At 28.9% G+C, this 14,659-nt stretch overlaps 1 protein-coding gene across 1 annotated transcript in view; it reads right to left on the bottom strand.

Annotated features, from left to right (window-relative positions):
• Window positions 1-14,659, bottom strand: part of LOC100570601 — an 80,278-nt gene that overhangs the window by 28,075 nt on the left and 37,544 nt on the right. Inside the window, exon 2 of the mRNA XM_003244568.4 lies at window positions 13,380-13,725. Coding sequence (XP_003244616.1) covers window positions 13,380-13,659 — 280 coding nt within the window. The 5' untranslated portion in view covers window positions 13,660-13,725. The remainder of the gene's footprint in view (window positions 1-13,379; window positions 13,726-14,659) is intronic.

Here is a 14,659-nt window from a genome sequence, read left to right as displayed (position 1 = left end):
GTACTATATAGGTACTTATCTCAACTTGTTTCCGACTAGTCCGTCGATGATGCGGACTTTTTTTAATATTTACATATACCTACTTAGGTATAATAATAATAATAATAATAACCGGTAGAGCATAATAATATTGTTGTTGAGTGCGTACCTCCTTAATTGTTATTTAATCAATTCCATATTATAATGGTTCTGCTTCGGTATATTATAATATATTATATATATATATGTACTGTATAGCAACTGGCAGGTATAGTGTTAGTGTGCACACCGCGAGTGTATAATAATATTGTTGGCAAAACGTAGATAGACCACCTGTGTGAGCATGCGGCGGGAGAAGCAGCAGAAACAACTTACTATTATAGGTACACGCTACGACTACTACTGAAGCTGATTTATATAAAACAACCGTCAGCAACGCGAGTATACATAATAAATAGGTAGGTAGGTAGGTAATTATTATGAATTATAATAATACTAATATTATTATTATAAACGCCTCATGCCCGCAACGACGATTTCGTATATATCCGCACGGATTCCACGTATATGTATAACACCTAATATTATTATTATATTATCACTAAAGAGCAGATTTTTAGATTCTTAAACGTTTAAAATATGATCCTAATATATCCTAAAGAAAACCTAGAAGTGTAGAGATTTTCATTCGTTATTATTTGTATAAGATTATAAAATATGAATAATAATATGATAGATATTTTTTAAACGAGTAAACATTAGTCAGTAATATATCGAGGTTATGGATTCTCAACTTTGGTTTGGTCATTGGTTCTCAAGATTTTTTTTGATAATCCCCTGATGTTCACTGTAATAAGAGTACTGCCTGAGAATTGATATTTGCAAATAATTATAGAATATTTTGTTTACATCACTGAAAATTATAATATGTAGAAACATATATACCTGCGTATTATTGTAAGTTTAGAGAGAATTGACTCTAAAAAAATACACGAGAAATGAGATTATTTACGCCGTATACCCTCGTATACACCACTGCTTGTTTAAAATTGTAATACTTATTCAAACGGACTTTGACAAATTAGTGGGTGGGTGGGTAGGAGGTTGGTTTTGTCATGCATGATGTCAAATAGTTGGACGCCGTAGCTTAGGTATACCGCGAATGTGATTGGTCTGAACACGTCTTGTCGTATAGGTTGGTACATAATAATTGTTAAAAATCATCTTAGAAATCAAATATACCTAGTATGAAAATCGGGATTTTTTTTCATGATATTCAATAATATGTTGAAATGGAAAAAAATTGAAATCAATAATTTAAACTAAAATAATAATTTATTGTTTTATAATTTTTTATTTATCAATTAATTACATTTTAAAGTTTAACAATAGCCAATAGGTTAATAATATTGTTCACCGATTGGTAATAATCAATAAAGCCTGGTTTCTATCGTAGGTATATAGTAATCAAAAATAAAATAGTTAAAATCTATAATTTATATTTTAAATCGAAAAAATTAAAACCATGCTAAGCATCTTATTTACAAATCATTGACCAATCTAATCAATATAAATATAATTAAATTATAAGATCGATATAATATTTTTAATTTAAATTACAAAAAAAAAAGATCGATGATAATAGTGAAATTGAAATTGAAATCGAAAATATTCATTTCGATTTCAAGCTCTGGACTATATAATATATAGTCTCGTAGGTTGTAAAAAACGAAAACACTCCGTACGTAAAGATTGAATTTAACAACGTAAAAAACATAATAATTAACAACGATAATAATATTTAAAAGGTAGGTAAGATTATTATTAGTATTATACACGTCAAACAGCTTCTACGCCTCTGCAGCAATATTATATAGATATATACATGCTATACACTACACTGCTACTACATACTACGCATTATAATCATTGTGCTAAGATGGTATTATTATGTAAATATTATTGTTTGAACAAATATATAATACCTATCGTAGAAAATAAAATAACTGCCCAGACACGCCGGGCGAGTATAATTAGGTAGGTACCTACCTCCTACACATAATATATTTGAAATATTATTTACTACCTATGATGAATTACAAGCAAAAAAACAAACATTTATTGAAACAAAATATGTATTGTAGAGTCACGATATCATCGTACATTTTGTTTGCTCTCACACTGTGAAGGGGAAATCTAATAAACGTTTCATCAGATATTTCAGAAAAAAAATTACATTTTATTTACAGGTAAATACGGGCTGCAGAGCTAGGGCCGAGGGAATCAATTAAAAATTTTACGGAGGTGCCCCTGCACCGCCCCCTGCTAAGCGCGGCACGTGTTTCTATAATAATTTGTTGAAGTCCGATACAAAAATAATCACATGGGTGGCATTATTGTGCACAAAGTGTTAAAGCGGAAAAAATTCGTCGAGTCGTGGAGGCGTGTGATGTGCACTGTTGCGCGCGTGACCACCGCAGTGTTGTATAATAATATACTAGGTATCTGGTATACTCGTCCTCCGCGCCGTATCGTCAGAATTGGTGAAAATATAATATGACAAATGAACGGTTTTGATCGATTGAGAGGATCACGAATTCACCAAATATAATAATATGATGTAATTGAGTGTAGTATTATGCACGGACAAACGTTACGGTGAATTTGATACAATGAAACAACGAACGGCATTATGTGTATTATAATATTACGTAGCAATCATTTTATTGTTATGTACCTGTATGAATATAATGAATAGTAATCCGGTGGTCCTTTATTTAAAAGCTCAACTCGTTTTTGATAAAATGATTGTGCAGTATGTTATAATAATACTTACGAACAATAGACATATTATGCATTTGTGTCCAATTTTCGTACACATGATTAATATAATATTATGTATACGTTTATCGCGTATATATAAAATATCCGAATATTTCAATTCAGTACCAATGTACCATGTTTAATAATCCTTTATTCGGCTCTTGAATACTCTTGAATATGGGCGTATGGCACAATTATTTGGAATCATTATGTTCAGTTTGAAATATGGAGTTCAGTCAGTTCAGAAACTGTTCATATGTTGAGCGGCTTCTTACTTAAAATTTCTCACTCACTAAATTTGTATTAACCCGTCATGGAAGCTCTAAATCTCAGTTTCACCGAGATCAGAGGCTCTGGGCAGATAAAAAATTTTTAGTTGGATTACTCCGGGGAAAGACTAATTTCCCTCAGCTCCCCGACCAAGTCTTCGAGTTCCAATGGTCCGTTAAAATTGTCTAATGAAGATTCTTTGGACAGAACTTTGATTTAATATTAGCCTTAAACGCACTTAATTTTATTATCAAGTACTTATATAATTGTTGTCCATTTCACTTATTTTATCAATGTTGTTCCTATCTATCTTTATGTATTATTTAGTGTTTAATTTATTGTTTAAAAATCCGTTAAAAAAATAAAAATAAATTTTGTACAGTTAAAGCCTTAAAGGCGTGTCCTAGACCTTTTTTTGCAAAGAGCGTAACCTAAACTTTAAATCATTATAATTCACACCATTTCAGTAGGTTTTAACTATATAAATTACCTGTGTACCGTATACCTATAACCACATCGTGTGTACCGCGACTTTTTTTAAATTTAACTAACTGAAATTTCTATAAAATGACGAGAAAATAATGTTGATTTAAATTTAAAGTTTAGAACTGTATTAGACACTAAAGAATAATAGTACTATAATAAGTAACTTCTTGAATCATCAATTTCTTTTTACTTGTGATAAATATTATACTATGATAATTACAAATACAACATTTAAAAACTAAACTATTATAATATGAAAAAAACAAATATAAATATAAAAAAATTTTAATAAGTCTGATGTTTTACTACAGATATGTAGTATACGGTAGGTAATTATACGAATAACAAATAAATATAAACTGTTATCACAACACTCAAACGTCTTCAGCAGCACATATAATTGTTAGCATTGACATTAGACAACACTGCAAAATATAATATACATAAAAACATATTATATATTATACACTATTTTATATATTACAATATTTAAATATGTTTTTATTTGCAAGTTAACATTTTTCTACATAGGTACTTCAATATTTATTATAATTCAAAATTGTGTTATAGGACTTCTAACTTTATATTATAGTTTTAAAAAAATGGTTATACACTTATAACCTATCGTAAAAAACAGAAATTTAATAGATACCCCCAAAACTGCAATAAAAAAACAATCAAAATCTATACATTATAATACAATAAAAATTATATACTACTCAGATAATTTTCTTATAATACAATATAATATAATATAATAATATTATAGTAGGTATGCGAATGACATCAAACGTTTTTGTGGGCAATAAAAAATACATTGTAAAATCATCGGAATAAAAAATGTAAGGTATTTAAGTTTTATCTAGGTAAAAATTAATTTTAAATTTTCGTGATTTTGTCTAACTTCTTAAAAATTCTATCTTTTAAAAGCTCATAAAACTTTATTGTGGTTTACTATGAAATATTTTTAAATTCCAGTATTAATAACTTAGATGGAACCTTTTATTACATTTTTAACATTTTTTGAAAACGAATATTTTTTTTCGACATTTAAAGAAAAAAACTCAAATAAATCGAAGAAAGTCCAAGCAACGTGGAAGTGAGCAAACTTTTTGGTAACCAAACAATTATTTTAATAATTATATTAACATTTTAACAAATGATCATATTATTCGTTTTTTGTTTTTCCCGATTATTTTAAAAAGCACTGAGAATTTTCAATTTTAACCTCCCGAACGTACCACTATATCCAATATTCTACTAGAAACCTCTATCGAAGTTGTCAAGCTTATGATCAAAGCATTTTTTTTATCAGAAAAAGTGTCTCCAGACACAAAACAACAAAAAACACATATCATTGTAAAATTAATACATTCTTCTCTACGCTCTGCACAATCCAAAAACAATCTTTTTTATACTGTAAATTGTAAAGAGAATGATTTTTTTAATCTAAATCAAAATTTGAATGAATAGTTTTAGATGGTTATTTATATATATATTTAGAATAATAAACCTTAAATAGTTTTAGGAAAATATAAAATGGATTTAATATTGGATCCATAATCTCTATTATACTTATTTTTAAAAAATTATAAAACATCGATGGATTAATATCAATAGGTGAGTATAATTTTCAAACCATCATTATCATTATCATTATTATTATATTTAGTATACAAATTTAAATAACTCAAAAAATTTCAATTAAAATGTAATATACCTACATAACATTTTTCAAAATAGTTGCAACAGCGATTAACCATTTAAAGGAAAATAAGTGTAATTCTCGTTTGAAAATAAAATATGTTGCAAGTATCAAACGTTCAGATAGGACAGATAGGAAACTCTTTAAATGGTATAAAAAAATCTAAACGTTTGAAAATAATATGGTGAGTATATTTATTGGTATAAGTTTATTATATTGAAGAATAAAATTGGGGTGAATATGCTTGATAAATCACTCTGTATATTGTACGAAATATAGTTACTGGGGTTGGACTAGGACGATAAGTGAGAGACATGTAACATGTAAGACCAAGATAGCACAATATGCGGGTGAGACGTCCTGATCTTAAGCTTGGCGTCTTACGTAAGTACCTATATCGATTTGTTACCCATAATATGCAGTATAATATAGTATTATGATAGTAGTTGCTCCGACCGGTTACCTACTACGGTCGAGGTCACCTGCAGCGGCAGCCGATCTTGCGGTTCTTGCAGCTAGGTATAGCATAGGAACGCTAGGAACGCGCAAGTTTTATATAAGTAGGTACCAACTTACTTGGCGCGCGAGTGTCTCACGTTTCGATATAAGCTTTTTCGCGTAAAGGTACCTATGCAAAAAAAACGACTCAAACGATGTTTGGTTCAACTCTAAAAGAAAAAAAAACCAACAACAATAATATTACATTATATAGTGACATTTATATTTTTAACGAAGATTTGGAGATGATGTTTGCCTGTTCTACGCGGTTAAGGGTTGAGCCCATGTTGTAAAGGTTCATAATATTTTACTGCAGTGTACACAATACGCCAGTAAAAGACATGTCTCACGCTTATCGCAGACAACTTATTGTTCGTACCTACGTTCGACGCTCGTCATACTAAAAACTGTTGTTTATAAGTTATAAATTATAACTATTAATTTTGCAGGTTTCAGCAATAATTCAATATAAACAGTAAACGTATAATGTTTTGTATTTTTTTTGCTCATAGGTTTTTCATTTAGATACATACTATTTATAAGTATTATATAAAGATATAAAAAAGGAGCAACCTCTACGTTATCCACATAGCTTGCAATTTACATGATTAGTTTTATCTATACGAAAATATTGGCATTTACAGAATATAGTTGCACAAACATAAAATAATGGTACGTTTAAATGACCGTATTCATTTGCAAGGCTTGACAAGTTTACTAATTGTTTTAATTTCTTTAAGATAACTTAATACAATTTCACTAAGTCAAATTTAGTTCAAAGTTGCTTTTTTAATTTTCAGAAGTTACATGTTAAAATTTGTTATATTTGTCTTCTTTTTAAACTAAACACAAAATGATATACAATGTAAATTCTACATTATAAAAAAAAATTCTACATTTTGAATATTTATGGTTTTTTTTCTCTCAATAATTCATGAAAACATCCCCCTAAAAAGAAAAAAAAATAACTATTTCGTTACTTTCGTTAACCCTTAGCCCCATAATTGCGCCACGGTGGAATTATAAAAATAGTATATTATTATAAGCTTTATATTTTAATATTAATTACACTAATTTTCTATAGTGTTTGTTGTTTAAATATTTTTAAGACAAACAATAATTACCACCACTATTGTTATCTCAACATTTTACACGGATCTAAAAATAGTAACCTTGATAAAAATGGTTATTACCCTGTAAACTTTTACATAGCTATAGGCCACATAAATATAAATTATTTATGCAGAGCATATTTATTTTATTTGTCTGTGGCCCATTATATTTTAAGCAATGTTAACATTAGAACTATGCACGCGGGCAGTCTTATTAGCACGATTTTTGTCTCAAAGCAGCCGCCTCTTTCGAAACCCCTTCACCACGACCCACAGCGAAGGCACTAGTAATCGAATTTTATATATCCTTTTTTTTTTTTAAAGTATTGCGAAAAACGAGTGTAAACCAGTGATCTGCAGTTTGTGTGTGGCAACCACGCCTATCCCTTTTTTATTTAATAAAGTAGTTATCCAAAATCTGATTTTTAGAATTTTTATTATACTTCAAGACCATGTTTTAAAATTCTTGAGATTTTTTTGTACTACTTGTCCTGTGAAAAAACAAACTTATATATATATATTGTCCTTATATACATCTTATTGTCCTTGGTATAAACATTTTAATAACTGAGGAACTATACTCGTTCTAATTTCAAGTTAGGTGCATTAATATTTTCAAAATAACTATACACTAAATAATTGATAGTAAAAAAGAAGGGAGGAGGCTTATAAATTGATAAACAGAAGTTATTGTTGCACCACAGGACACTAATTAAGTACTTAGTACTTACAACAAATTCAAGAATTTGACAAACTGGTCTTTGAGTATATTTAAAAATTCTAAAAATTTGAATTTGAATAAATTCATAATACATTTTAAAAATAGGTGTAGAAATGCTTGGGGAAATACCCTGTATATTATATATGTACTTACGACTTAAAAGGTACATCAATACAATATATATATATATTATACAATAGTATGTTGTACATAATCGTTATTCGTATAGACAAACTACGTAGTGAGGCGTTGGAAATTATTAACCACCGAGCAGTTGTATTGTTTTATATTATATAGGTATTTACATAAAGTTTCACAACAAGTGATAGTTTATTCGAAAATCTGATAATTAACATAATATGAACGGCGAACGGCCTACGCAAATGTATTAATTATTGTTCATAGTTATAGATAGGTACTTATATCGACTGGTAAAAGGAAAAGCGACAGTTTTATTACTGTTCAGGAGAGCAAAATCAAAATGTTCATTTTCTGTGTATTACTATGTTCTTAATTTGGGGATTCTGTTTTTATGGAAGCTCTAAGAATGAGTTTTTTATATTATATTAATTATTTATATTCCATATTATTGTGTTACTTGAACAGCCTACAGCAATTGAATAGTATTTGTTAAAAAATTTTTTAATATATAATCATTGCTATATCATTCGAATATTCGATTTAAATAATATTATAATCCCTCTCCCTAACCATCAAAAGAAATGTCATATAAGTATGTGCCTACATTTCGTTACTGTTAGAAAATGTCACTTGTTCCGAAAATTAGAAATATCTCATTACTAATTAATGGTCAGCGGAACAGTACACAGCGCTTGTACGATCGAATGCTTGCTTGTACTGTCCAGTGAATAATCTACGATTGTCCCATGTCACTTAGCCTCTTTTGCCTTTTATCAGTCGAATTATGGTGTTGAGACGGAACGCTGCTGCATATATTTGACCTATATTATAATAAACTGTTGTATTGTAGAGATATGATCGGTTATTAATTATTAAACATTTGAAAACAAATTTTGTTATTGAAAGCTCGTTAACGGATAAGAAAATTATGTAAACTCGTAAACATTTTGGTATCTCCGTTTGTTAAATGAATTTAACCATGAAGACAATATTGTGTTAACTAAAGAAATTAACAAACAAGACAATTATTACAATACATCTATAAAAAAAAAAGTAAAACAGTTTAACAATTGATAATATTATTAAATAATCGATCCTCAAATCACGTCAAATACACGCCGCGACCATTACATTTTTATAAACGAAATAATTATAATTTTTACGTTCATGGTTCATAAACATACTTCATGCCCACCTCTCTCGTAATACTCATACATAGTTCATACTGAGGAGCACTGCTTTGGGAAAACGACACATTTCTAGACCCCCTTACTTGACATAATATTTATTTTTATAATATTATTATTTAAATTTAAACATTGTTGTAAGTAGGTATACATGTATAAACTGAAGAAACATATTATATTAAAATAATATTTAATTTTGAGGCAAATTCATACTGAATTTCTTATAGTATTAAATAATCAAAGACTCAAAGTTACTTAATTTTTTCATTTGTTATAAGCAAAATATACAAAATAAAAAATATTACAGTTTTAAATTATTAAAAAAAAATATTTTGTACTACATATATATGATTTTTAATCAATATTATTGGCTTTTGAAATTCTATTTTGACGATGGTGGAAAATGGACAGTGGTGGAATCGGTAACCTATTTTTAGAAGAAAATGACTACGGACAAATGGACATATATATTATAATCTGGGACGTCATTTGGGTGGAGACATTACTTACAAGCTACAACTGTTATTAGTTCGCCAACATACGATAATGACGCACGCAAAGGTACCAAGATATTTTTTTGATTACCGTGGTTATCATAATTATTTTTGTGGCGTTTTTATTTTTACATCATGACACACCATATTTATATTTTATGTGTTAACATAATATATCAATATATCATATATATTTATGTAATCCTACCTATAATAATTATTATATATATATTTTTTTTTGTAATAACTAATAAAGTAATACTTAACATAATAATAAAATATTCTATATTTGTACAATTTGTAAGTATTACTTGAATGTGTTATTTTTAATATTCCAAGTATATCGATATTCGATTATCTTAAATTATTTTAGTTAGATTTAAAGTTTTTTTAAAATCATTGCCAATTATCAATAACTCCAGATATTTTTTTTATCATAGGATATATAGATATATAATGTCTAAAAACTGAACTTCGTTGTGGCGGAAAATGAAAAATAAGCATTATTATATATGTATTATACTGGCGGTAAACGGAAAGGTCGATTTTGGCAGAAAAGTGGAACATCTTCTAGATACAAAACTGTACAGCAATAAAAAAATATTATGATGATGATAATAATAACAATAAGGTTAGGTTTTCACTGAATGACTGCGGTGTGGCTCTATTAACTGGCTATATGACTGCATAAGAGGCAAAGATATAAAAATAATTTGAGCTAATATAAAATTATACTCAATATAATATGACCAAAGTGCCAAAGATATTAAAAATAAAATATATCATTTGTACCAATTTTAATATTTTATTTATTAGGTTCAACACTTTCGAAATCGTCAATAATAAACATTAAATAAAATTAAAGTCGTGATAATAAAATAATAATATAAATGGAAATAAAAATAACGAACACAAAGTATGACACTGAGCGTCACGATCGTTTACTAGGTATATCGTATTACCAGTCACCACTAATAACACGAATAGAATAATTTATAGTCATATAGATATTTTATTTATCTCTATTCTAGCAGAACATTTTTTTTTTCGTACACCTCAATGACACTTCATCACTAGCCATTGCTTTTAAAAAACTGTATTTTTGTTCATTAAATAAAATTTCTTTGTTTGTAATTTTTTTTGTAAAATTTTAAGTTTCAGTTTAGCCTTCTTGATAGCTTAAATACTAACAATTTGGCGTTTTCAAACGGTATAGTTCGAAATTTAATATCTAAAATGACACAGGTTAGATCACACACAGGTCAACCTACCTACGTTTGTACAATTTGATTTATTGTTTGCTTATTCGTTATGTCTTCCAATGTACCTATATCTATTAAATTATTATATAAGACGCATAAAGCCCTACAAATTCCTAAAATATAAATGAACTTATGCACTTAAAATGTCTAAAATATGCATTAAATATTTTTTCCTAACTGTTATTAATAAATAAATATCAACTAAAATAAGAATGACGTTAAATTAGACATGGACAATACTTAAGTCGGTACAAGTGAACACTCACATACTCGATTGGCCTTCAGCAGTGCCGAAGTTGAGGCACTCAAATAGCTGGTAACCAAATGGTATAAAAATCAATTGGAGTTTTAATAAACGTTAATTAAAAGAAAATGTGCAACATAACAAAAAAAAGAAAGAAAATATGCAAAAATTTTATCAAAATTTACCAAAAATATAAATACATATTGTGTAATTTGCACTATCTCAGGAAATAGAAAATCTGAACTGTAAATTCAACTAAAAATTTGAATCGATTAATCTTTTGACGTTACGTACACGTTTCAATAGTATCTGAGTTTTTAATACACTAACCTATTCACATTTCACACAATTCTACGGTACGTCGATAATCGAAATTGACTTTAAAGCTAGCTAATAAAAATAATGATATAAAATATGAAAAACAAAATATATAATACTTATTACTTTGTAATAACGGACTGACCAAACTTTGGAGTGATTACCAGATAAGGTGGTGGGTCGTTAAAATCATGAAAAATTATTATTGTCATTCGAGTCCTTAAAATCTCTGCATCAACAAGGTACCAACGAAATATCGAAAACTTATTATCCCAATACACATAGATACCTACTTTTTTTTATGCAAATTACAAACACTATTATCGACTAGTATTATTACTATCGTATGGTATATAAGTACAAGAAAGAAAATAAAATAAGTAATATTAAAAATTGAATGATATGATTGGGATCGACGTCGAGATTTGAAGGACTCGAATGACAATAATAATTTTTCAATAATTTTATCGACTATAGTGACTACCCACGATTGCGATGGTGCAAATTACAAACTCCTAAATATTATACATTATATAATTACACGGGTATTGTAAGGTTCAAACACATATTTCAATTGCTAAGATTTACTCAGTTGACTTTAAAATAGAAGATTGATAAGATTATATTATTTTATGGTAAAAAATACTACGATAGCCAAATTAAGATAAGTGCTGTGTTGAATCCATTTACTGCAATGTCGAAAAATAATACCGAAACGACTAGTCAACAGGTGGTCTGGTGGTGTTATGAACAATACGATATGACATATGTACCTATAATCTATATAGTATTATAGTAATCACTAATCATGGGCTCTTATAATACCATAATATTCGATATGTCTATAATATGTACCTATTATACATAATAATATTCTGCTGACTAGACTAAAAATGTAATCGTTATCTATGTTCGTGATTGCCGGGCAATTATGTGTAAATATATGGGTCGTTCATGAAATGTGATTATTATTCAAAATAATCGCTATCAAAATAATATTATTACACATTTACACTAATATACATAATTCAATTTTGTTGGCCAACCACAATCTGAGCATAAGTATAAACTATAAACTCAATTTTAGTACGTCATTATCTGCACTCTGCAGTGCATCTGCAATTATTGTTATCAACAATACGAGGAAAAGTTTATAAAGCTAATAGGTACACACAACATAATAATATGTAAATAACTAGATATAGGTATTTAAAATTTAACCGTGATCCGACAAAATAATATGGTGATTGAACAAACATAATATGGAATTATTTTATAATGTTTACGAAACAGGTTTCCGAGTTGAAACTAGGTACGCTCTCATTAGGTCAAAACGTGATCGATTTGATTACAGTATTTAATATTTATATTTATGGGCGTATCGAAAAACTAAGTCAAAAAAATAAACACCAACGCCAATAATTCAATTAGGTAACGGCGATATTATTCAATTGTTTAAGACGTGAGTAAGTGAGGTAGGCATAGTTTTTAATCATACGATTAGCTAGTTGTTGTAAGTATATTTTTTAATTATATTTATTAAATATAACAAGTGATATTGCGCTTTTTTTCAGCCGATAGAACCAATATGACAAAAACGGTTTTAAACTGCATTCTTTTCCTAATTTTCAAACTTGTTTAATAATTTATTTCAATTTTTTAATCAACTCTTAAACATTTATTTATTTTAAATGTTGATAATATTCAATATTGTAACATACATCTTCATTTCATCTATTCGTGCAATAATATTATGTATGAAGTATAAGTAATATTTTATGACTTTAAATAATTATGTTAAAAGGAATATGCTATTATAGCATCGCCCTAATATAACTTTTAGCCAATGGAGGAGAGGTCTCACATTCTATTTCAATGTTTTCGGTTATTTTCACAGAGTTTCATAATATTTATTGTAAATACACTCCCTGCAGATGTCTTAGCATCGCACTATTCCAATTTTCGGTCAACAGAGAGTAGAACACACACATTATTGTAGGTATTTCAATGCGCCAGTTTTTCGGCGATGCATTTTAATAATTAGGTACACGACCATTTTTTATTAGTTTTTTTCAACGGTTGAAAAAATTATTACAATTATTCGGTTAATACTTAAATAGATTTCAGACTATGACTTACTTCCATGTTTCCACTGTTGGATTTTGCAGTACAAGAAGCACAGACAGACGCATGCGGCGCATGACAGAGCCAACGTGGATAGGATGGCGTTGATCCAAACGTCATTGATGACGATCTCGTCGTACATGAGTCGGCCGTGCACGTTGACTGCTCCACGGTGCGTGCCATTGCGCTGGCCACTGCGGGCCATCGTGGCCACCACGGTAGTCGACGTGGCCGCGGCGATCGTGTGCGCGGCGGCCGTTGTGGTGGCTGATGCCAGTAGAGAGGCGTCCATCATATATTATTATAATAAAACGATGCGTGGAAATAACGACACTGTAGGCGGGATGTGAACGTCCCAGACCTAAAACAGGATAATAATAAAATTATAGAATATCATTGTTGACTGAGTGTTTGAAGTCTGAAATATATTTTAACATTTTGTGAATATTGGATTTTTATTAATTATTCCATTATTTGGTTCTATATTGCCTTACAATTAATATAAGCTTCCCACCAATTCAGGAGATTATTAGTTAACAGTATTATCATTTTTTAACGTGCGATCACAGTTCAATTACACTTAAAGCATAAACAAATAGCATAGTTGTAGCTTAAACATTTTGCAGTGGGGGTTCGGCCTCTGGGCACATGCAACTGTGCAGGCGAGAGGTGTGGTAGGGTCGTGCCACCCCCACATCACCAAACTATTTGAGTATCCCATCACGAGCAGTGTTTGATATTATTTTCTCGCCACTATAATATTAAATATCACCCGCTCTTCGTTAAGTTCTATCAATACCTGAACTTTGGAAACAGGAGAGAATCCTCGCAGGAATAACTAAAGTCTATATGTATAGTACTACACTACTATATAGTGTATATATTTATGGTACAAAAGGCATAATTCATCTGCCTCCTGACAGTAGCAAAATTCTGCAATGGCACTATAAAAATTCTTCAAAAGTATAACGGCGATTACGCCTTTTTATGGGGGCGTGTGAGTAGGTGTAACCTATTGCGTGTTGTTGTGGTTCAATATCATTAGGGTGTACACATTAGTTATTATTAAAACTTATAAGTTTTAGAATTTTTGATTGGTGTAATAATTATGGAATCTTATGTCACGCAATTTTTTTTTTGTGGTTAACTCGCCACTGTCAAATGTTCATGAAATGTTTTTATTCCATAATTGTAAATATTAAAATAATATAGGTTCTATATTATATTATTATATTATTACATAATAGCTGTTTGTGAAGCTTAATATTGTCAAAGCAAATGTTTCAATAATTATT

The sequence above is a fragment of the Acyrthosiphon pisum genome, chromosome X (genome assembly GCF_005508785.2).
Source record: "Acyrthosiphon pisum isolate AL4f chromosome X, pea_aphid_22Mar2018_4r6ur, whole genome shotgun sequence".
NCBI lineage: Eukaryota > Metazoa > Arthropoda > Insecta > Hemiptera > Aphididae > Acyrthosiphon > Acyrthosiphon pisum.
Note: the sequence above shows the minus strand (reverse complement) of the source record. Positions and strands in the feature narration are given on the sequence as shown.